Source organism: Pan troglodytes, chromosome 16, assembly GCF_028858775.2.
Source record: "Pan troglodytes isolate AG18354 chromosome 16, NHGRI_mPanTro3-v2.0_pri, whole genome shotgun sequence".
NCBI classification, from domain to species: domain Eukaryota; kingdom Metazoa; phylum Chordata; class Mammalia; order Primates; family Hominidae; genus Pan; species Pan troglodytes.
The window spans coordinates 25,701,086-25,726,984 of NC_072414.2; the positions used below are offsets into that span (position 1 = coordinate 25,701,086).

The window sequence follows — 25,899 nt, forward strand, 5'->3', positions numbered from 1 at the left end:
TGCATTTTTTTTTCCTCTTCATGGATCCTTTCTGTATTCAGGATTGATGCAAATCAATGATATTTCTTCTTTGTTTCAGTGGGTGATGTGCAGATTTCATGCTACCACATACTGTGCAGCCTCTACTCCCTTGGGACGGGAAAGAACATTTATGTTGAAAGGTAATTGGTGAACGAAGAGGCTAACACTTTCAGGCATAGTAAAATGTTACTTACAGCTTTTTACACACTTAATGATATCATTTCAATCCAGCAAGACCAAAATGCTCACTGATACAGAATGGTGGTTTTGAGCCTTGTTTATGACATGCTTTTGGCAATGTAAAGAAGTGCAATGATGAGGCTATTGAGATTTATGACTCCCGTGGAGATAGCTGGTGAATGTATGTGGCTGGAGAAGCAATATAGCCAAGCTAAATCATGTGCTCATAACCAAAATGTGTTGGAGATATGTCTGTTTCTTCAGAATCACAGCTTCTAAATAGCTTCCAGAGTTTCTGAGGTTAAAGTTCGCTGAGAAGCTCAAGGGACATGAGGCAGTTGCTTTAGTGTTTAATGAGTTTCTGTGTGCTACAACCCTGGACCTTTACCAGTCTTGGCTGTCAGATTTGCCATAGTTTTCAACAAGTGCACACTTTGGTATTAGCAATGCTAGTCAATACTCTTGAGTCTGAGCAAGCTGACTGCAGAAGCGTGTGGGTTCCAGTTTTGCCTCTCTAATCTGCCTGTCGCAGCAGAGGCCCTCGGTGACCCCTTGCTTTTCAGCATCAGATGCCTTGTGTTCTGTTGTTGTTCTGTTTAATCCATGGGGAAGATTGGAAGGATAAACAGTATTAACAAAACTAGATCTTACTCTTATCCTTGGAAGATTTTTGTTTTCTTTCTTGCCTTTTCAAACAAGCAAACTGGAAAGAATTCGGTCTGTGCTTACAATTACTTAATCGAAAATCCTCCGGTATCTGCTTTCTATGTGCTGCCTCTATGTATAATGCTTTTATCAAACAAATTAGTAGTGAACCCTCATCTCATGTCAGAACTTATATTTATTCAAATTGCAGTTTCTCAATATAGCCAAAGATGAAATAAAAGACTTCAGCCCCTTCAAGAACTAAGGAACTACTGACTTGAAGTCATGTACTAGAAACCAAAAAATGTTGTAGAAATGTCTGTTTCTTCATAATCACGGCTTCTAAATAGCTTCCAGAATACAAGAAATTGAGGAACTAATGGCTACGTTTGTTTTTATTATGATTTTAAGTCTTTAACAGTTGTCAGGCTTTCCTTACTGTTTTACATAAAATATAGATAAATCATTTGTAATTTAGGATAGGAACTGGGCAGACAAAGTTTTATCCATATTTTATACCAAATCACAGAAAAATCAACCAAAAATTTTTCTATTAATGCCAAATTTCACTTGAGGCAGATGTTTTTAGTTTATTTCTCCCACTGAGCATTTGTAAATACATCCTCAGTATCTTTCTCATTCTCTTGTTATATGTATATAAGTATACATTCACCCATATGTCTGTATGTTTCTTGGTACAATTTTTTGTAAAGCTTATGCATTCTTCTCTTGAAAAAAAAAAAGTCAAAAAGCCAACTCTGAAGTGTCAGACCAGAAAAAGACTGCTCTTCATGTGACTTTCTATCCTTTATTCATGGATTCATTCCAGGTTGATTGTGTATCTGCAGCACCGTGAAAATTGTGCCTGTGCTTCGTGCTCCATGTTGGTAGAAGTCAAGGCTTGGAGAAGCCCCTAGGTTAAGGCTGTCCCTATTGCTTTTTTCTGTATTTTTTTTCCTAAATATTTTTTCCCCTGAACTATGTTTCTCATCTGTGTGTTGGTTATTAGGTACATTGCTAGTTCTCGGGAGTGGAGAGGATGTGTGTGCTTGTGTGTTTTAAAATGGAGGAGAATGAACAGGAAGAAACAGCAGGCAGCTTCGCATCTGAGAAGCTGGCTCAGGACTAACTCTTTCTCCCTAAATCAGCCGTGTGTTTAGCCCTAGCAATGTACCAACGCTCAGCCTCTGATGTTCTCCCCCAGCTAAAGTAAGCAGCTGGCCCAGGTGAGAGGTTGGTGAAACTCAGTGCATCCTAGAGTCATAAGACTTGTGTTTAGTGATTTAATGTAACTGTATTCCCTACTTAGAGAACTCAAGTCAGTGGCCACAAAACGGGCTACTTCTTTCGCTTTGCCTGACCTCCAGGGTTTCTCTAGGCTAGGAGTCCAAGTTATGAGAATGGCAGATGGCATGTATACTTTTCCCTACTCTGTTCCCATCTGCTACTCTGTAATGGAACGTGGCCCCACACGCATGCTGCCCACCAGGTCTCCCGTGGCCTGCTCACACCCTTCATCCTCATTGTTTCAGGCAAAACCTTATCTTTTGGCCCCCTGAAAACCCCTATATTCACTTCCAGAGGCCAAAGTCCTCTTCCAGGTCTGGAAAGTATGTTTCCATTTCGGTGTCCTTACTTGATTTGGTTTTCATATTTTATGGGTTCAGAGTTACTGTACATTTTCCAATTTTAGCATAGATCAAGATGTCTTCCCAGTTTCTTTTCATTTCTTGTGGGTTTCACAGAGGAAAGTACAATGAACCCACCATTTCTCTACCACCTTTTGCTGACGTCTCCTTGACTGATGAACGTATGTAAGGGAATCACTACATACTTGCTTTCCAGCTACACCTGGAGTATGCTTTGTAGATAGAAATGATTCAAGACACCTTGGTGATAGGGTTGACTGTGAGGGGCAAAGTCATTGAAACAGAGTACAGACATTTCTTTTGGAATGTTTTCTAATTGAGACAACAACACTGAGAATGTCATTGACAAGTGGAGTTTGCAGACACAAAATTTCAGAGAAGGGTAATGGTTTGTGCATTTAATCATGCAGAATACCAAATTATTTAACTTGGAGATACTTTGATGAACTTAAAGAGCATTTGATGGGGGTTATTCAAGAAAGCAAAGCTTGAAACTTGGTAACATTAAACACTGGGTCTCAGTTTTGTTTCAAATGAAGACTGAGTTTTCTACTTCATGCTTTAAAGCTATTTTGTTTCTTTCATCCTGTCTGGCTCCCTTTGACCAATTATTTCTGATCAGACATTGCACAATGTTCCCTAAACCTCTAAGGTCACCATCACCGCTGTCTAGACCCGTGTCCTGCCCTGTCCCCACTGTGCTTTCTGCTTCTCTGTTACATGTTATTTCCTCTCTTTAGTACCCTCTGGAATATAAATGAAGGAACTTTCAAAATTGCAAAGCACCATTTACGTGCAAGATATTATTATTATTACTTTGATGACTTTGTCTTTTCCTATATCCCTAACAATCGATTTTGAAAGGCAGGATTCAGATACATGGAAATAAAACTGAGAGATTGAAAGGGAAAGTGCTACTTGTCAAATTAGGATGTAACAAAAACTGAAATACAAACTGAACACTGTCCAGTCTGTCACCATTGACCAAGTATGTATTGTGTGAAAAATACTGTATGAGGCAGTGAGAACCGAGACCAGACGAGCCTGGGCAACCTGGCAAGACCCAGTGGCTACAAAAATTTTTTAAATCAGCCAGTCATGGTGGCACATGCCATAGTCCTAACTATTCAAGAGGCTGAGGTGGGAGGATTGTGTGAGCCCAGGCTTTCAAGGCTGCAGTAAGCTGTGATAGCACCACTGCACTCCAGCCTAGGCTACGAAACAAGAACTTGTCTCTAAATAAAGAGAGTTTCCATATCCAATGATAAACCCTTCCAATATATCCTCTGGTTATTATGGAGCTGTTTCTGTAGGCTTTTCTCTGTGGGAAGCTTGGCCCATACCAACACTCCCTGCTGGGGAGCACTAATGACCAGTGAGCCTTATATTAATAACAGCAAGTCTTTGCCTAGCTCAATCCCTCCTTGGGCTTTGGGACCAAAGTCATTCACACTGATACTTCATAGCCAGGAGCATTAATTGGCAGACTTCTGGGTTTTACTTTTATAGACTTCTCAGTTTTACTTTTTTTTTTTCCCCTGGGTTTAACTTTTTAACAGCTAGGCCAAGAGAGCTGTTGTTTATTTCTTGGCAAGAAGCTACTTAGCACCAATGTGCACCCCAGAGTAGAAAATGCCCTGTTGTGGAGCTTGTGGAGTGGTCAGGTTTGTTAGTAATTAATATGAGAGGGCAGGGCCAGTCCCCTGAGTCAACACAGCACCAGAGAACTGAGACTTAGCAACAGCCTTTTACCCCAAGGACTGCCTTCGTGTCTGACTAACCTTCTAGAAATCCACTTTCAGGAGATCATGGTTTTAATTTTGGTCAAAGAAAGAGGAAAAAAAAAAAAAGAGAAGAATAATGGATCTATCCAGTCCCAAGCCACCTCGGGACCCCTTGTCTCCTAGGTTCATCTCTGTGTAAAATTTGCTGTCAGGCAGGACGCGGTGGCTCACGCCTGTAATCCCAGCACTTTGGGAGGCAGAGGCGGGCGGATCACCTGAGGTCAGGAGTTCGAGGCCAGCCTGGCCAACATGGTGACGCTTCGTCTCTACCAAAAATACAAAAATTAGTCGGGTGTGGTGGTGCGTGCCTGTAGTCCCAGCTACTCGGGAGGCTAAGGCAGGAGAGTCGCTTGAACCTAGGAGGCAGAGTTTGCAGTGAGCTGAGATCGCACCACTGTACTCCAGCCTGGGCGACAGAGCAAGACTCTGTCTCAAAATAAATAAATAAATAAATAAATAAATAAATAAATAAATAAATAAATGAAGCTATCAGATTTGAAATCCTACCCCTTGTTATTCCTGATTTTCATCCAGGTTTTCTTTCCCAATGCTCTCCCTGTGGCCTTTCTTGTCCTTTCACAATTTATCTCCTTATTTCTTCCTCCAATTCACAAAGCAAGACTGAGGAGAGAAAACACCATATTTCTCCTCATTGGCCACTGTGGTAAAGATGGTAAAACTCTTAGCTGAAAAAAATTGCCTCTTGTGAATGCCTGTATTTGATATGTAGAAGCACTCACTATCCTCAGTTGTCACCGAGGGAATTGGCAACTCAGGTCTGAAGTTAAAATGATGCCTCTCTTCCCACGCCTGGCCACCACCTGGAGCTTAGTAAAGAAGAGAAATAATCGGGGAAGAGCAGGTGCTGAGGAGGAAAGGCAGGGGAATAGGCCTGGCCTGGGGCCTGCCCAGAAGTGAAGCTGCATTGTGAAAGCTTCGCCAATATCACCTGCGTCTCAGCAGTCTCCGTCTCCGTCTCTGGGCAGCATTGATACACAGGGCACAATAGGACTGGTTTGTCCAAGGGCCTCCACTCTGCCTCTGGAGCAGTCCTGGGTGGGGAGGTTTTAGCAGTCAAACCTTTATCCAAAGGACAAGACTGAGCCATCAGCTAAGAAGAGATTGTCTGACTGAGGACCTGTCAATCCAGTGTTGCTGACTGGGGGCTGATTTTAAAGTTATCGGCTCAAATGCTTCATAGCCAAGTAGGCTATCAGCCAAGCCTAAGAAGAAGATAAAACATAAAACCACATATATTAACTTCCCCTTACAGTAATTTAAAAGATCACTTTTTAAAATATGTTTGGTAACTTGAATGAAGACTGGGTGGGTTTTTGAAGGAATGCACAGCTTTCTGCCAACTCACCCACCCTTCCCTCCTCCTTCTCTCTAGTTCAGCAGATTTATATCTCAAGGAGAGCACTTCTGTATACCCTAGATTTGCTGTCTGCAGATTCTATCATAGTCTTGTGCAGTCATTTTTTTTCAAGACCAGTTAAGATCACAATTTTTCTTTTCTTTTCTTTTTTGTTTTTTTGAGTTGGAGTCTTGCCCTGTCACCAAGGCTGGAGTGCAATGGTGTGATCTCAAGGCTTTTGTTTTTGTTTGTTTGCTTGCTTCACAGGAAGACTTAAGAAGCAGACCTTAAGATATGGTGGACAGTCAACTATTTGTACAAAAGAGGGAAAGGAGTAACCGTTATTTGAGGTCTCTCCTGTAAATCAAGCAGTAGGTTTTAGGACCCATTGTTTCTGTTGTAAGGGCAGGTCTTTTATTTTTGTGTCTCATTGGTGCTTTGGTGTGCTACCTACTGTTCCCACTAGTGGACACAGGCTCCATCCATAGCAGAGAAGAGACACAGAGAAATTACACAGATTTCAAAGCATTTTTGAGAACAGGGAGGATCCATCTCAATTTGGATACCAGCAGAACTTGCTCTCACACATGCTGGGAGAGAGGGACAAAGCCGCACAGTGTGTTATATCATCTTAACCAGTTAAGAACTAGGATCTGGCCGGGCGTGGTGGCTCACGCCTGTAGTCCCAGCACTTTGGGAGGCCGAGGCGGGCAGATCACAAGGTCAGGAGATCGAGACCATCCTGGCCAACATGGTGAAACCCCGTCTCTACTAAAAAAAAAAAAATAGAAAAAGAAATTAACCGGGCATGGTGGTGGGCGCATGTAGTGCCAGCTACTCGGGAGGCTGAGGCAGGAGAATGGCGTGAACCCGGGAGGCGGAGCTTGCAGTGAGCTGATATCGCACCACTGCACTCCAGCCTGGGTGACAGAGCAAGACTCCGTCTCAAAAAAAAGAACTAGGATCTAAGTAGTGAGAGCATTGGTTAGTGTCTAGAGAAAGAGGAGGGGAAGAAGTGCATGCAAGCTTGCTGAGCCTAGTGCCTAGGGATGTCCATGGATTAATCTATGGGGAAGGCCTGGTCTGCCAATGCATGGGGCCAGCATGTGGGGGGCCACACTTCTCAATGGACTTCTTTGTTTCCAGGCAACGCCCTGCCCTTGGAGAATGTCTTGCCTCGCTGGCAGCTGCCATACCAGTGGCATTCCTGGAGCCCACCCTTAATCGCTACAATCCACTCTCGGTCTTCAACACCAAAACCCCCAGGGAGAGGTCTAGTAAGTATCTCCCCTCAAAGGTCATCAACCCATTTCATGTGCTGAGAGGAGAGGAGCCACACAGGCAGGGAGCAGCAGCCCTGCAGCACTGTGGCTTTCTTGGTCTGAGAGGAGCCAGGAGGTGAGGTTAGGGACTAGGTTGCAGGTCTGCATCTTACTGGAGAAATAAGCATGGGCAAGGCTTTGTTATAATTAGGCTTTGGTTTCCTCTTCTCTAAAGTGAGGAGTCAGTGTTGCTGATTTTGAAATCCTTTCCATCCTAAGACCTCAGGGTCTCTTGTCTGCTCTGGGTTTCAGTTCCCCTTCTGCACCTGGGGATGTGACTCCTTTTTGGCAGTCCCTCTCCAGAGTGGTATCAGAAGGTGCACATCCACAGTAATAACCTAATTATACTCTTCAAGTCCATGGAGAGTCTGTGCTTCTAAAGATGCTGATGACACATTTTTGTCTTCATGGAAGATAAGACATAGAAAAGCACCAAAAGGAAGAGAAAGTATACAAGAAAGAATATTTCTTAGCAAACATATTGACACGCTGGGTTCCACAACAGGGTGGCAAACTATGACCACAGGGCAAATTTGGCCCCCTGCCTATTTTTGTAAATAAAGTTTTATTTGAACACAACCACACCTACTTATGTACATTTGGTCTGTGGCTGCTTTAGCACGACAGTGGCAGAGTTGAGTAGAGGCAGGAAAGTTTGGCCCGCGAGGCCTAAAATATTTACTATCTGGCCCTCTACAGGAAACGTTTTCCACCCTCTTTTGTAAAATGATCCTGGAACTAAAATCCAAGGCAGGTTGTAAATCTGCTTCTGGAGGGTTCTTGTATCTGGGTTAATTGTGATCCTGCCTAAGGACAAGGGAATAGAATAGAGGAGCTTCAAGTAGGAGCCTTGAATCAAGCTTGGACTCCAACTAGAAAGAACTGCGATGATTCCATCTATTCTGAAGCAAAAATCACCAAACTGTAGGCTAATCAATATTAAGGGAAAACAAGCTACAGTAAATTATTTTCAACCAGAACTTTTTCTATTCAGAACCAATGTTTTCTTAAAATATTGCTATACACTACCAGTAGATGTCTGGACGTGGTAGCAATTCCATTTAGTTCAAGCCCCCTTTCTCAAACTGCCATGAGATTTAAGGAAGAAGCATTCTGAGCAAGAAAGGGCTCATGCCACACTTTTCTTTGCCACTGCTGTTTTTTTCATCTAAAAATGCGAAGTGCTAAGCCATGGCAGCTTTATTCCCACTCACTTCTTGTTACTTCAGGTAAGAGGAGCACATTGCCCCCCAGAAATGATCACCAGGACAATTCAGATAAGGCCACTAATAAAAATCTTTCACTGAGCTAGAATACAGTGGAGACTAGTGTTCTCAGAGGTAGTCAAGAGAAACATTGCCAAGATGCCTCAACTTTCCAAAGTCCCGTATGAAATCTGTAAGTTAACCTTTCCTCAACCGCTTCAGCCTCATCTCACCCTTTCTTCCCTTTGAAATTAGCAAAAAAAAAAAAAGGGGGGGGGGGATTTCCAACCTTTTTTTTTTCTTCCCACTCCTGATTCCAAATGAGTCCTGGCTTTCCACCAAAGTGGAAGCTGAGCAGCAGAGCAGACTTTGGTGAAGTTGAGAAGTGGCTGTGACATCTCCAGGCAAATGCCAGCCCAGGTGTTGCTTCCTGACTCCAAAGGGACATGGGGCCCAGTCATGACAGTTCTGGATATGTATACATTTATTCTGCTTCAACTGTGACTTGAGAAATAGTGTATCTCTGTCTCTATACCAGCACTGTGTAGAGCTTCACCTGGGGAAAGAGAGAAACTGCCTCTGCTCTTTAGTTCATAAAGGCACAGTAGCAGGGTGAAATGAGGATGTGACAAAGATAGAGGAAAGCCTAGGTTAGCTTTGGGAGGGAGGGGAATTAGTCTCTTGCATTGTGCTCCTTCCCAAGAGCTATTTGAAAAGTGTTCCTTTTCATTCTATATACCTTTGCATTGATTTGATAAGACATATTCATAAATAAAAAATGACTCCCCATCATTGCATACTCCAAAGGAAGAAAAGAGACAAGGTTGTAATTAGAGATGACACAGTCCTTTATCCATTAGCGACACACTATGGGACTCTATGTCCAGCTCCCCTGAGCCCATGTCTTTCATCACTGGCTTTAGCAAAGAGTGAATGCTGACCGTGTATATGGCTCTTAAAAAGTTTATCTAGAGCCGGAGAATGACTGTTGGCTTAATGAGCTGTAAGAAGGTAGACTTCATTCATTACAAAGTGGGTGGCCTGAGGGATAAAGGGCGGGGAGGAATGTATAAGGTGACAGGTGATGTGAGCCTGTGATTTAGAAATACAGTATGAACTGATTTATCATGTCTTCAGTTAATTGGGCATCTCTATTAATTGACACTTGATGCTTTGCCAGCAGAATTACTCAGATTAGTATGTTTGATGCCCTGTAACATCCTGGTGCATTTTCTTCCTTATCCAAAAATTATTAAGATATACCTAGAAAAAGTTTAATACTGTTATGAGCCAGTTATTCAAAACTAGTTAAATCCTTAGTTATGGGTGGCAGTGATCTATTAATCAGAACACTAGATGTCGGACCAAAGCATCCTATTACCAGTCAGTTTGCTTTTCTTCTGTACCCTATTGGAACTCTTTTCTCTTTGGTTGATTATTCTAATTCTAATGTAAGCCATCTGTCTGTATTGCAAAGAGAAGAGGTGCTAAAGTGAGGCACACAAGACTTTAGAATCTAATCCGGTGATTCTTGAATTCTAATGCACATCAGAATCACCCGGGAGGCTTGTTCAAGACTGTTGAGCCCCACCCCTAGGGTTTCTAATGCAGTAAGTCAGTTTGGAGTGAGGCCCAGGAATTTGCATTTTCAGCCGGTCTCCAGGTGATGCTGGTGCTGCTGGTAGGAGGATTGCACTTTGAGAATTATTGATCTAGAAGATAAAAGGACAGTGATTCTTAAGATTCCCCGTAACAGTCTTGCATCTGATTCTAAGAGGACACAGCTGAGGTTGTTTTTCTAGCAGCTACCTCGGAATTCATTCTGTGGGTTTATGCTGTGGCATTTGAAATACAAAACACCCTGAATCACAAATGTTTGTTCCACTCAAGGACCAATTACATATAAATAACTTTTAAAGGTCATTATAATGGCTCCAGTGCAGCAACCTCAAGCAACTCTGTTTTTCTTAGGCAGCGGGCAAAAAGTGTTCATGATGATGTATTGTCTATGTGACATTTAAACAAACGCACCTGAGCCTTATCGTTTATAATCCCACGGCAAATAGTTGTAAATTTCAGTTGCGTCTATGGCAGTGGCATTGTTCTGTGTGTAGAACCTCAAAGTAGAATGTTTGACTTCCCTGTGTTTACCTCTGTACTCTGAGAGTATGTGTATAAAATTATTTTGTTTGCAAGGGTCTCTCCAGACTCCCATGATCTTGTTACCCATGGCCATTGTTGTCCTGCTGTAAGATGCAGGACAGACTCATTCTCTGCAAATGACCATATCTGACCCATAATTTCCTTCTGCAAATCACAAGAGTTCAGGGTTCTTTGGCTTTCATGCTATTAATCCTTTTCAGTTGTCTGGGTTTTAAAAGATATTGGTCCACCCCTGACATCCAAGGAGGAGAGATTTTTAGCCTTCTATCCACCAGAAGGCTCTAGTGATAGCAACAAAAGTCATCACTAGGGAAAGGCTAATAGTGCTTCACTGGGCATATTCCATAGCATAGAGACTGCTGGGATCCATTGCTTTGCAACTGCACATCCTGTCCAGGTAGAATCACTTGTCTCAGCTGCAGATTCATTCTCTCCAAGATAGCTGGGATTATTCTGTATCTCTGCTCCATGCACTATAACTATGAGAGAAATTGAGACAGTCCCTTTCAATTGACCAGTGTTCCTTAAGGCCAAGGAATTTGGTATGGCCTCTCCTATTTATTAATCCTTCAATTCCAATGGATATAAAATCTGAAAATCTAGAGAAGAAAGACCTCAAGCCAATGGTAATCCCAATGGCAAAGGGCCTGCAGGCATAACCCAATTCACTAAACATACATTTGTATTTGCAGTCTTCTGCTTTATCTTTGGAAACGTATGAGAACTTTGCATTTGATTCCAAATATCAAAAATAATTTCCTCAAATCTTCCAGTGAACTGATGTTCCGGGAAAACACACCACATTTTTCCTGTGGCTTCCCAGACTGCCTAGCTCCTTCAGTGCCGGATGTTTTTGCCCCAGTTTGAGAAGTTTGGCCTGAGGAGTAAGTAGCCACATTCTGTAGGAAGCAGTTAGATCAATGGGTGTGTATGCAAACCTTTGGGCTTGTGGCTGTTACTCAGAATTGTCCACGTCCCTCCACTCAGAGCCCTTGTTATCTTCTAACGTGTCAGGAACTTCAGGATGCTTCCAGTCTTCCTCCCGTCTTGCAGGAAAGAGTGTCCTTTACCTTAAGGGAAGCAGGACAGATAAGCCCTGGATTTTTCTGTTTACAGTTCTTGCATCTGACAACCCTCCCTGGTTGAATATTGAACTCTGTCTGTTGATACTTTAGCCTGTGTGTCCTTGTCTAGAGCAGCACCCTCAATCATTCAGGGTGAGGAAAAGATAGGGCTCCCACGATTCCTTACAAATCAGACCTTGGAAACAAAAAGGATTAAGTGATTGACAGGGAGTCAATCAAGCCACCTCAGGTCATCCATCATTTCTATTGTGAAGCCAGAAATCAGTCCACGTGCGATGCTTTTCCCCCCCAGAATTCCAGCTGGATGGAAAGTTGTTGTTTCTGGTCCAGCTGAAGGACTATTAGATGAATGGACTTTTATTTTTCCTTTTCTAAGCCGAGTATAGATGTGATCCAGGCAATGGCACCACAGCTTGGAACTAAACACTAATCAGTTGCTTTTCTCCTCTGATTACTGATTTTCCTGCAGGGGACACACTAAGGCCCAGGCAGGCAAGCCAAGAGGGAGAAGCCAAGAGACTGGCTTCATCGCAGGATAGTCTTAGGAACTAACTATCCCTCATCCTTGTGTCTGCTGTACTCCTTTAACCACGTGTTTGTTTTAACCTCACCTCAACACGACATCTAGGAAGATAATGCAGCCTCTGGAAGCTGCACTCTGTTCACAGACAGCTGGAGGACAAAAGCCACTCCACATCCAAGCTCACTGCTGTGAAGCTCTAGAAATTTATTCCTAAAGACCAAAGGAAAGGAGGGGCAGAGAGAAGGAAGCTTGCACCCACTGTGCTTTTGAATTTCTGTCCCTTTATTCTTCCTCTCAATCAGTTCTGGGGATGCCAGACACAGTAGAAGACATGTGTCCTGACATCCCCCAGCTGGAAGGCCTGATGAAGGAAATCAACGACCTGGCCGAGTCAGGGGCCCGGTACACAGAGATGCCCCATGTCATCGAGGTGATCTTACCCATGCTCTGCAACTACCTGTCCTACTGGTGGGAGCGGGGGCCTGAGAACCTGCCCCCGAGCACAGGGCCATGCTGCACCAAGGTCACCTCTGAACACCTCAGTCTCATCCTGGGCAACATTCTGAAAATCATCAACAACAACCTGGGCATCGATGAGGCCTCCTGGATGAAGCGCATTGCAGGTACCGACCCCTTTCTCCCCAGTCCCCAGCCCAGGGGCCAAGATAACTGGATTCTTTTTTCATCTCTATTATTAATTCCAAGATGGTTTTGCACAAGCTCTATTCTATATTTAAACCTCCCCATGCGCACCCCAGTTGCTTAACAGTAAAAAGAATTGACATATTCCCCTGAAGAGCTTCCTGGAGCCAATGCTCCCGGCCCACTCCCCTACTCATCCAGGCCCCTCAACTCTCCAGGAAGCCCTTCTTAATCAACTCCACTCAAATCCAATGAGCATTGCTTTATTTGATTTTGGTACTCAAGAATCCCATTTGCTCTTACAGTAATAATTGTCCAGAATTTTCCTGGTAAGTAATCCTGTGTGTTTTCCACTTGTATAAAACTCACTGCCATCTGACCTACACTATAAGTTCCTTACTGTCACTCTGCATTTGTATTTCACTCTGTGCTTTCTAAGACACTGTCTCATGCGGGCTCACGGTAGTGGCACTTTGTTTTTTTTTTTTTTTCTTTTGTATCCCTCCAAAGTTACTTGCACACAGCCAGCTCTCAATGAATGCTATTAGCCAATTTTCTCTTCCTGAAGCAACTTCAAAAAAAGGACAGGCTTGGAAAATCAATAACTATACTTTCCACAGTCAGGAAACCACAAATATTTTGTGTCCTCTGTGTCAAACTACAGTCCAAGGAGATAGAAGCTAAGGCAAAATTACTGCTTTTGATGGACCTATGATTTAGGTAGTGGAGTCCACCAGTAACATCTTTACCCATATAATCTCCTGGACATGAAAACAATGGCTAAGCTAAAGGGAACTATTAATCCAACACTGGTATTTACTTTCCTGGACAAAGGAATCAATGTCCTTCTGCAGGACCAAGGAAGAAAAGTTACTGCTTCTTCCTGTCTCACAGATGAACTAAGATCAAAATTATAAATATCTTGGGTGCTAATTGGTGTTCCTCTATTACCCATATTAGCCCTAAAATACTGTTAACCATAAGGTAATTTTTCAATGAGTTTTACTTGGTAAATCTGAATTAAGGGAAGGAAAGGTTTCAAAAAAATCTCCTCCCTTACCTCCCTAGAGGTGCGCAGAGGGAAAGTGTCACAACGTGAGGGCCACTGATGGAAACTGAAGTTCGGCCTGTTATTCCACAGGTGAATCTAGACTTCATTCAGACAGGCTACTTACTTCTTGGTGACTAAACAAAGTCAATTTTAAGTAGTAACCCCAAATCACCCACATAAGGTGTAGCCATTCCGATTACATATCTAAAGCAGAGTTGCTCATTGAAGAAGGCTAAGAAGTCACAACTTCTTGGTGAATGCAGAAAGTGCCATTAACCTTCTCTTTCTAAAAGTATCTGTTTTATAAAAGTAAAATATAAAGTGATATTTTGAAGAAAATTGCTGGAATGCAAGCTGTTTCCAGCTGAAATGCCTTAAGCTAAAGACACTTTGAAAAGGTGAATGTAGATTGTCAGTGGTTCACAACTCTCACTCACTCATTTTTTTCTTACAATTACTCTGGTCTTTAAAAAAACTAAAACAAACAAAAAAAAACAATGGAAAGGCATATTGCTCTTTCTCTGATTGCTTGTTTCTGCTTTTCAACTTCTAGTGATCACCCCAGCCTCTTTTTGTTCATTTATGATTGATACCAGACTTATATCCCTCCCTCAGAGCCCAGAGGAGTCTCCAGGCAATAGGTTGGCAGGTTTCAAGTGTTGAGGCTGAGGATGGTAGTCGGGTTAATGTGCTTTTAACAACAGATTGTTCTGTAAAATAACCAGAAAGCATATACTGAGTGCCCGCTCTTAGCGCAGTACTTGCTGTTAATAAAAGGCTTCCTTCAGGAAGTTTACAATCTGCTAGTGAGCCGAAAGCAAAAAGAATGGACTATAAAATAATACAAAATAGTCTGTCACGAAGAGCTAAGGGGTGTGGCATAGGCCATGTGTGCATGAGAGGTTCGAGGGAGGCAGGGGCTCCTCATGGCCTGGAAGAGCAGAGCAGGAATATGGACCTTCTCCCATAGTGGCCTCGGTTCCCCATCCCTCAAGGTGACTCTATGAGAGGGAAGTATCAAGGGGAAGATTGAGGAAGGGAACAAGGGGCAGGTGCCATCCAGAGTCGATGGGATCCCACGGCCTCACCTTTCAGTCATGTCTTTCATTTTCATCAATTGCCGTAATACGTGAAATGACGGGGAGGCTGTTTGTAAACGCAGTGTATGCACAGCCCATCATCAGCAAAGCCAGGCCCGACCTGCTGAGAAGCCACTTCATCCCAACTCTGGAGAAGCTGAAGAAAAAGGCCGTCAAGACGGTGCAGGAGGAGGAGCAGTTGAAAGCCGATGGCAAAGGGGACACCCAGGAGGCAGAACTCCTCATCCTGGACGAGTTCGCGGTCCTCTGCAGAGATCTCTATGCCTTCTACCCCATGCTGATCCGCTACGTGGACAACAACAGGTACGGAGGAGAGCACTAGGAGCCTGTCTGCCCCTCTGTGGGGCTAGTTTAGGCAACAGAATAAAATGGAAAGATGGTGTTGGGTTGTTAACAGTGAGATAAAGGAGGCGATAGCCGCCCCCACCATTCTCCTTCCCAACACCAATGGTTCCTGCTGTAGGAGCTCTGGGCATTGCTTTCCTGGAGCAACGATTCTGTATGGTCTGTGACATGGCCATCTCCTCCATCCTTACGGGCTACCACAGGTCAGAGGAAGTTGGTCAAATAAAGGTAGCAGTGACCCACTTCTGCCCCTCTGCTGTTCACTAACGTATTCCTTCAACCAATACTGCCTGACTGTGTGTTAAGCGCTCTTCTAGGCTTTAAGTGATAGGAGTGAACAGAAAAGACAAGCTCTCTGGCCTGGGGAGATTTCTTTCTGGGGCTAGGAGAGGTGCATAAACAATAAACAACCCATATAAGTAAATTATATAGAGCAGGGTAAGGGGAATTAGGAGGGTCAGGGTGGGGTGGAGTTGTGTTTTTAGATAGAATGTTACTGAGAAATCAACATTTGAGCAAAGACCTGAAGTCAGTAACGTTTGGAACCAGAAAGATCTGGGGCGAGGGTGTTGCAGGAAGAGGAAACGTCTGGTGCAGGCACCAAGAAAAAATTGCGTTTGGGATGTTCAAGGGACCAAAAGGAGGCCAGTGTAGCTGAAGCAGAGGGAGGGGTGGGGAAGAGCAGTAGAAGATGTCAGAGAGGCAACATGGGGCCGAGAGTCCAGGCCTGGGACGCCACTGTGAGGACTCTGACTTTTACTCTGAGTCAGATAACAAGCCCCTGGAGATTTTGAGGGAGTCTGTAATGTGATCTGATTCACTCTTTGAGCACTGTAGCAAGAGGTGGAGGCAGCAGGGAAGGAGGGAGACCAGTGGGAGGTTCTCCATGATCCAGGCAAGAGTGGAATGTGATCCATAGAAACTGAAAGTGGATTAGCAGTGTCAGGGGTGGGAGAGAGTGATGGGGAGGGACTGCTTTATGCTTTTTTTTAAGCACTGGGCTTTCCTTTTGGGGTGATGAAAACATCGTGGAACTGGATGATTGTAGTTTCACAACATCGTGAATGTACTAAACATCGCTGATTGCAAATTTTATGTTATATGCATGTTACCAGGTTTTATTTTATATATATATACGTATATATATACATATATATATACGTATATATACACATATATACATATATACATATATATACATATATACATATATACACATATATATACATATATATACGTATATATATACATATATATACGTGTGTGTATATATATATATATATATATATTTTTTTTTTTTTTTTTTTTTTTTTTGAGACGGAGTCTCACTTCGTCACCCAGGCTGGAGTGCAGTGGTGCGATCTCGGCTCACTACAAGCTCCGCCTCCCAGGTTCACGCCATTCTCCTCCTCAACCTTCTGAGTAGCTGGGACTACAGGCGCATACCACCACGCCCAGCTAATTTTTATTGTATTTTTTAGTAGAGACAGGGTTTCACCATGTTAGCCAGGATGGTCTCAATCTCCTGACCTCGTGATCCACCCGCCTCGACCTCCCAAAGTGCTGGGATTACAGGCGTGAGCCACCATGCCCGGCCCTTTTGTTTGTTTGTTTGTTTGTTTCTGTAAGTTGATGGTGGCTGAGGCCAAGATGGTAGCAGTGAAGGTTGCCAGAAGTTGTCAGATTCTGGGTCTGTTTTGAAGGTAGAGCCCTTGGAATTTCCAAATTGGGAATGAGAGAAAAGAGAGGAGTCAAAAATGATTCCAGGAATTTTGCCTGAGTACATGGAAGAATGGCCTTTTTAGCAATTGAGGAAGACTGTGGATACATCAGATTTGGCCAAGGTTGGAGTGAGGTTGTTGAGGGGAAGATCAGGAGATCACTTTCAGATATGTTGAATTTAGTTGCCTATTCAATAGAAAAGTGAAAATGTTGAATGGGCAATTGCATATAAATTCAGAGTTCAGGGGAGAGGTCTGGTGTAGACATATGAATTTGGGAGTAATTGACACATTTAAGGACTGTGAGACTAGATGAGATAAGTAAAGGATTGAGGAAGAGACAGAAGAGTTCCTCAGTACTAAGAGGTCAGGCAGAAGAAGAGGAACAGTAAATGAGACTGAGAGGGAGAAACCAACGAGACAGTAGGAAAGCCAACAGAATGTTGTCCTGAGTGCCAACTTCACAAAGAGTTTCCAGAAGGAAAGAATGACCAACTGTTTCAAATGCTGCTGGTAAATAAGATGAGAACTGAGACTGGGCATTATATTAAGCAGCTCATTAGTTATTGGTGACCTTGACAAGAGCAGTGTCTATGAAGTATTGAAGATAAAAAGCCTCTTTGGAATGGGTTAAAAGAATGAGAGAAAAGGACTTGGATCTGGCAATACAGGCAACTTGTTCAAGTTTTACTCTAAAGGAGAACAGAGAAATGGGACACTAGCTAGAAGCAGAAATGTGGTCAAGAGAGGAGTTGTTAACATAGGAAACTTGTCAGGTTGTTTCTTCACCAATGGGAAGGATCCAATAGAGATGGGGGCTATGATCATGTAAGAGAGAGAAAATTTCTAAGGCAATGCCCTTGAGCAGGCGAAAGGTCAGCCTCAGGAAATTCATCCACAGCAACAGACAGGAGGGCAGAGACTGTGTGTGACTCACACACACACACACCCCTACATTTGGAGAGAGAGAGGGAGAGAGAGGTCTTTTGGGGTCCTTTTCTGATTGCTTTTATTTTCTCAGTGAAGTAGGAAGCAAGATCATCAGTTGGGAATGAAGCTGGGGAAAGGTGCCTAGAGGTTTGAAGAGTAAAGAGAAGGTATGAGGGGTGGTTCCCAGGGAGAGTGGAAGAATAGATGGACCAGGGAGATGCGGGGTGATTACCAGGTAGCATTAAGAGATCTCTGGTCATGAATTTACAGTAAGACCCATCAGCACATTGTCTTTTTCTCCAGCCAAATTCAGCTGTCAGATATCAACCAAGAATAGGAAGTAAGTTGCATTTAATGAGAGGTGAGGTTTTGCAAAGTGAGTATAACAAAAACACGCTAGGGAGTTAAGGGTATATGTAAGGAGGTAATTATAAAGATTTACCGTGGAATTTAAGCTGGATGAAGAGGAGGACAGAAAATAGAAAGCCTAATGTGCTTGAACAGACAAAGGATCAAAGGATTGTTGGAGAGTGGGTACTAGATAGGAGGAAGGTAGTGGACAGAGAAGTGAAATGCATGGATTTAAGATTAGGGGATTAGGGGAGGTTGCAGTTATTAGTAATGACCATGGGATTGCATACTGAGGCAAGTGGAGGGCAAGACCCTTAGAGAAGAAATCAACAGACTGAAAGGCCATGGAGCTAGAAAATCATAAACACATATATTGAAGTCACTGAGAATGAAGACTGGTGACATGTTGAGAATATCAGTGAGATATGTGCTAAAAGCATGGATAAAGGAAGGGGAATGGCTCAGATTAGTGGACACCTTGGTATGAGATGAAATTCAAAACTGGAGACTTTCGGAGACACTTCATGGTGTGTGTCTCTGTTCTGATATCTGAGCACCATTTAGAGAGGAGAGGTGGAAAAGAGCACAATATAATGAACTTACCCAAACCTGCTGCTCCCTTCTCAAGGCCTCTCCCCCAACCTGAGTCCTTCAGGAGGGGCACCCAGAATCCTCATTCTTTCTCTATCCCTTGCCTTCAGCCCTTCACACTGACTCTGTGCACCTTCCCTTCTCTCCCATCAGTCAGTCCCCTGGGGTGGTGGCCATATGCTGTGCTGGACAGGCTGTGTGTCCCAGTTCACCATCATCGCTTCTATTCTACAGAACTTCAAAGGTTGAAAGTCTCTAATGTCATAATTAGGCAAATTAATTCATGTCATAGGATAAATTTTTAATGTAATTCACTCTTTCCCCAATGTTCATTTGGTGCACAAAATTTAGCTGAGTGAAAATAAATAAACAACAATTATATGAGAAATGTGAAGGCTTGTGGGAATGTAAGTCTATAAAATCATAAAGCTATTGATAGGGTGAACACAGACATTTTCATTGTATCTTAGGGTATGACCCTTACCCTATTTGTGGGTTTTGTTGCATTTTTCCCTGTAACCAAATATGTGTCAGTTGTCCAAGTCCATTCTCCAGTTCTCCAACACCAATTGGGTATCCAACAATCCAATTTAATTCTGACAGTAACTACACAGAGTTAGTGCAGATCCCACAGTCAATGGCTCAGTTTTGCAAGACTGTTCCTGCCTCAGACACCAGCCACAAATGAGTTGCCCAGGCTGCTCACACTTCTGCCCAGCGAACTGCAAATTCCATGGTTCTCATGACCTGGCTTGATAATTCACTCAGATTTGATAATTCACTGGAATAGCTTATAGAACTCAGGAAAGCACATTAATAATTACAGGCTTATTAGAAAAGAATCAACTCAGGAACATTCAAATGGAAAAGACGCATAGGGAAATGTATGGGTGTAGGGGAGTGCAGAACCTCTGTGTCCACCCTGGCACACACCACCCTCCCTGCCCATCAATGTGTTTACCAACCTGTAGGCTCCCCGCATCTCATACGAGCTTTTGTGTAAGTTTCATTGATAAATCACTGGCCATTGGTGATTTAGATTGAACTCAATCTTCGGCACCTCCTGTCTCCCCAGAGGTAGGGAGTGAGGCTGAAAGTTCCAACCCTCTTACCATGTGCTTGGTCTTTCTGATAACCAGGGCCATCCTGAAGCTACCTAGCCCTTCCCCATTCAAGGGTCACTTCATTAGCATAAACCCAGGTATGGTCAAAGGGGCTCGTTATATATAATTTAAAAAACTCCTATTACTCAGGAAATTCCACAAGTTCTAGTAGCTCTGTGCCTGGAAACAGGGGCAAAGACTAATACATATTTTTATTATACCATACCCTTCTAAAGTTTAAGGCCCTAAAATACAAATTTGAAAATGTTTAATTTTAAGGTACCCATTATAGATATTGAAGGGATGCAGGACTATTTGGGGGAACATTGGTAACTTTTTGAGTGGTAACCCATTCTGCCATGGGCAAGAAATGGGCCTAGATATACTCATTTTAGTATTATTTTATAAGGTAAATTGTACTTACTATTTAAAATAACCTAATTAAGATTACTTATATTTAGCATTCCAATAGAAACACTTTACACACAACACCTTACATACACACACTCTCTCTCTATATATATACACATATATAAATATATATTTATTTATTTATGTAAATGTATATATAAATATATATTTATTTATGTAAATGTATATATAAATATATATTTATTTATGTAAATGTATATATAAATATATAAATACATATAATACACATAAATATATATTATATATAAATATATACATAAATACATATTATATATAAATATATACATAAATATATAAATATATACATAATATATATAAATATAATATACATAAATATATACTTATATAATATACATAAATATATAATATATAAATATATAATATACACAAATATACATTATATATAAATATATATTATACACAAATATACATTATATATAAATATATATAATATATAAATATATATTTATGTGAAAATGAGTACCATTTCCCATAGGTAAGGAAAGATTTTTTATATATATATATTTTTTATATAAACATATATAAAAATATATATATATATATAAAATCTTTTCTTTCCTTACCTATCTATGGGAAATTGTACTCATTTTCACACACAAAAATCCCTGCTTTTTTGAGGGTCATCATTTTAGTCATTTCCCATATCATAATAATGTTAGCAGTGTAGAGAAGGAAATCGCCAGAGTTTGAAGTGAAAAATAAAAGTAGAGTAAGGTTGCTCCTGGAATAGCTCTTTAATTGCATTTGTCACTATTGACGATCAAGACTCAAGACAGAGTATGTTGTACTTATGCGGTGTTTGACAGTTGCTAAAAATGGCAATGTCAGAGAGTCTTTGAGATCATCATTAATTCATTCATCCCCACTTTTCAATCTGTTCTTCCCAGAGCATCACGGTCATATGAGCTGTGCTGAGAAATACAGGCTTCCAACGTGAGTGCCTTTAGTTTCTTCAGGTCCTCTCTTCATCCAAAAAATTAGCTGGCTTTGAATTATGGAATTGTGGCCTTGGCAGGGTTGTTAGAGGTCACCTCATCTTACCTCCCAGTGGATGGAGAAATACCCCTTCCTTTTTCCTATTGTGACTTTCTGCCTCTGGTTATTGGGAAAAGTGGAGAGCAAAAGACAACAGGGACAGCATTGCCATGCATGCAATCCCATTCTGGTTTCAGACCGTTCAAACCATTTGAGCTCAAAGGATAACTCCTACCTATCAGCTCTAATTTTACTCTCCAGAACCAAACAAAATTACTCTAATCCCTCTTGTGGCAGCTCTTTAAATATGTAACAGAGCCATCTTGGGCTTTCCTCTTCCCTGCTTTTTCTCATCATATTAAACCTTTGTACTGTTTTCTGCCCTGCCACAGCAGTGTGTAAAGTTTCTTCTGCGTCTGGAATACTCTTCTGAAGAGCGGCTTCTGTTGGTCAGTGTCCAACCTGAAGTTGACCCAGAATAAGCAAGAACCAGCTGTGGTGTGCTCAGTGGGGGACACATAAGTGCTTCATTTCCACATGCCAAGAGATAAAAGTCAAGACGTATTAAACAAGACTTTTTCTTTTTTTTTTTTTTTTTTTTTTTTTGAGACAGAGTCTCACTCTGTTGCCCAGCCAGCCAGGCTAGAGTGCAGTGGCATGATCTTGGCTCACTGTAACCTCTGCCTCCTGGGTTCAAGCGATTCTCCTGCCTCAGCCTCCCAAGTAGCTGGGATTACACGCATATGCCAACGCCTGGCTAATTTTGTATTTTTAGTAGAGACAGGGTTTCGCCGTGTTGGTCAGGCTGGTCTTGAAGTCCTGACCTCAGGTGATCCACCCACCTTGGCCTCCCAAAGTGCTGAGATTACAGGTATGCACCACGACGCCTGGCTAATTTTTTTGTATTTTTAGTAGAGACAGGGTTTCACCATGTTGGCCAGGCTGGTCTCGAACTCGTGACCTCAGGTGATCTGCCTGCCTCTGCCTCCCAAAGTGCTGGGATTACAGGCATGAGCCACCGCACCTGACCTAAACAAGTCTCTCTTTCTAAAAGGCAATCGGCTTCTTAGCCTCCTTCCTAGGAGTCAGAAATATTTAGAACTTAGCATTGAACTTTAAATAGTGAGATTTTTGGTGAAAACCTATCTCTCAAACTGTTGAAGGGAGTTAGAGTAAATCCCATGCAGCAACTGCCTCAGGCTTTGTCCTCTAGGGGAGGCTTTGGAACAAAGCTGAAAAAAGCTCTTACCTCCAAAGTTGACACAGGAGCATGGCTTCATTTTCTTTCAAAACCTGATCATTTGTCGTTTTTTGTTTTGTTTTGTTTTGTTTTTGTTTTTGTTTTTGTTTTTAGGACAAAGTCTCGCTCTGTCGCCCAGGCTGGAGTGCAGTGGCGCGATCTCTGCTCACTGCAACCTACACCTCCTGGGTTCAAGTGATTCTCCTGCCTCAGCCTCCCGAGTAGCTGGGATTACAGGCATGCGCCACTACGCCCGGCTAATTTTGTATTTTTAGTAGAGACGGGGTTTCACCATGTTGGTCAAGCTGGTCTTGAAGTCCTGACATGAGGTGATTCACCCACCTTGGCCTCCCAAAGTGCTGGGATTACAGGCGTGAGCCACCGCGACCAGCCCCATTTGTCTTTTTGAAAATGGAAGTCTGAATCTCCTTCCTTCTGCCACCCCCCAGGATTCTGTTCTTATGCTTCTTGTTTTTCCTGTGACTGTGCTCAGTTATTTCATCCACTTGGGTTGCTGCTGCTCTTTTGGTGGTTGTTATAAATTTAAGGGTTACAAGTACAGTTTTGTTACATAGGTACATTGCTTAGTGGCAAAGTCTGGACTTTTAGCATGACCATCACCCAATACAACCTCTCTGGAAAACAGTATGGAAATTTCTCAAAGAACTAAAAATAGACCTACTATTCAATCCAGCAATCTCACTGCTAAGCATCTACCCAAAGGAAACTGAATTATTATATCAAGAAGATACTTGCACTCATATGTTTATTGCAGCACTATTCACAACAGCAAAGATATGCCATCAACCCAAGCATCTATCAATGGATGCCTGCATTTTAAAAAAGTGGGATACATATATACACACACAGTGGAATACTATTTAGTGATTAAAAGGACAAAATCATGTCTTTTATAGCAACGTGCATGGATTGGAGGCCATTATCTTAAATGAGACAACTCAGAAACAGAAACTCGAATACCACATGTTCTCACTTAGTGGGAGCTAAATAATGTGTCCACATGGACATAGACTGTAGAATAATAGACATTGGAGATTCGGAAGGGTTGGATGGAGCTGAGGGATGAGAAATTACTTAATGAGGACAATGTGCCTTATTTGAGTGACGTGCCATCTCCTCCATATGGCAGAATCTCTCATGGTTACCTCTAAACCCAACCTTCTTCTCTGCCTACAGCCTTGAGTTTTCCAACTGCCTTTTGGCAGCAAGCACTGCAGATGATAAAAGAGACCCACAGATCAGCTAGGTATCTACAAGAAAATCAAGCGACTAAATATTGACAGAGATGGTGAATCCCATAGGAGACTGGGAGCAAGCAGGAGAAGCACCTTGTTGCATTAATTGGGGGCAGAGAGGGTATGAGCAAATGTGAAAAGCTAGGTGAGGATCTTCCATTCTCCCACAAATACCTTCCTTGACTTGTGTGCCTAGGGGAAAACCTTTAATGAGATGTTTTTCATTGCACTTACCACTCTGAGCTTGAAGAATGAACCTCACTAGAGATAAAGAGCAAATGTCTGCCTCTTAGAAGAGGGGTGGCCAAAGAAAAATATGTTCAGCTGAAACTGCATTCTCACACGAAGGCAACAAGATGAAAATCCTCTTCCTTCTCCCACCAAGAAACGTTACCCAAGATTTTGTTCCTGATGCTCTTGCTACTCACAGTCCCTGTGGCTGTTTTTTTCCTTGGCTAGATAGGATATGATCCTCATCTTTTCCCACTGAAGGCATCTGGAAAACCTATCAAGCTCATTTAAACCAAAACACTAAGGAATGAACAGCTGGTAGTTGTGATAAAATTTGACATCTGACCCTGAAAAATCAATAGGAAAGAAATCAGAAAGCATTGCCAACCTCAAGCCTCAAGTTTGAATTGCATTTGGCTGCTAGTAGTGGAGAATTGGCTATAGTGGCTTAAACAAATGAGAAATTTAATCTCACACGGAAAAGAAGTCCAAAGATAGTTGAGCTAGGGCCAGTATTGTTCCTCGTTAGAAAGCCTCATGCCTTTGTCTTTCTTTCTTTTATTTATTTATGTATTTATTTTTTTTGAGACGGAGTCTTGCTCTGTGGCCCAGGCTGGAATGCAATGGCACAATCTCGGTGCTCACTGCAACCTCCGCCTCCCAGGCTCAAGCGGTTCTCCTGCCTCAGCCTCCCAAGTAGCTGGGATTACAGGTGCCCACCACCATGCAAAGCTAATTTTTGTATTTTTTTAGTAGAGACGGGGTTTCACCACATTGGCCAGGCTGGTCTCAAACTCCTGACCTCAAGTGATCCACCTGTCTTGGCCTCCCAAAGTGCTGGGATTACAGGTGTGAGCCACCATGCCCAGCCTCATTCCTTTGTCTTTATATTCTCAACATTGCCTTCCATCTTTGAAGTTACTTTATGATATAATAAGCCAATTAGAGTTCCAGCCATCATATTTTCATTCCAGACAGGAAGTAGGAAATCAGCAGGAGAAAGGCAGAAAGACACCTTCAGCTATCTGATCCCTTCTTAGAGATTTATTTCCAGGAGGCCCTTCCAACAACTTCTACATTCATCTTATTGATCAGAACTTAGTTACATAGCTATAGTTAAAGGGAAGCTGGGTAATGTGATCTTTAGCAGGGCATAGTTCCACCCTGAACAAAATGGGGTTTGTTACTATGAAAGAAGAGGAGAATAAATATTGAGTAGACAACCAGTAATGTCAGCTATATGAAGGAGAGGCTGCTTGAATCTGAAAACAAGAGAGATTAGATAAGAATGTCCCTGAGACTGGAACCAAGGGCAGTAAGGAATTCAGGAGATAAGAGAAGGATCCCAAAGTGATCTTGGCCTCATGAGTCTCTACATTTCTTAGCCTGGTGCTCCTCATGAATGGGTAGGAGGTACAGGCTACCCACAACAATTCATTCTGATGTCCTAGGGCTTAGGGAACTGGCTTTTGGTAGCTGTTACCCTACATGAGGCAAGAGGCATCAGGTTTTTTAGACCATTTTGAGACGCATTTTTTTTTAACTAAAGGAAGACAATAGTTTAACTTGTGTCACTGTGATATTTCGATATAATAAATATGTATTTGCTCTTCATCTCTGCTTCCTGGCACAGAGCTCCCAAAACTCATAGAATTTCCTGAGGGAAAGGGATGAAAGGAACAACTTCTGTTATTCATAATAAGCCCCTTTCAACCATACCTGAGTTTATTCTAATGAGGTGACTCTTGGAGAATGGAGACTGGTTGCCAGATGTACCAACTCTGCAATTAGAGGGTTGGGACTTTCAGCCCCACCACCATTTACCCTCCCCTAACCTCTGGGGAGAGGAGAGGGGCTGGATATTGAGTTTAATAACCAATGGCCAGTGGTTTCACCAATCATGCCTATATAATGGAGCCACCACAAAAAAACCCTAAGCTATGGGGTTTGGAGGCGTCCATGTTGCTGAACACACA

The 25,899-nt window shown here is 42.3% G+C and overlaps 1 protein-coding gene across 9 annotated transcripts in view; it reads left to right on the forward strand.

Annotated features, from left to right (window-relative positions):
* Positions 1-25,899, forward strand: part of RYR3 (ryanodine receptor 3) — a 563,725-nt gene that overhangs the window by 469,948 nt on the left and 67,878 nt on the right. For all 9 annotated transcript variants that reach the window (XM_016927886.4, XM_016927893.4, XM_016927892.4 and 6 more), the window contains exons 64-67: positions 80-161; positions 6,783-6,913; positions 12,237-12,557; positions 14,790-15,030. In XM_016927886.4, coding sequence (XP_016783375.2) covers positions 80-161; positions 6,783-6,913; positions 12,237-12,557; positions 14,790-15,030 — 775 coding nt within the window. The remainder of the gene's footprint in view (positions 1-79; positions 162-6,782; positions 6,914-12,236; positions 12,558-14,789; positions 15,031-25,899) is intronic.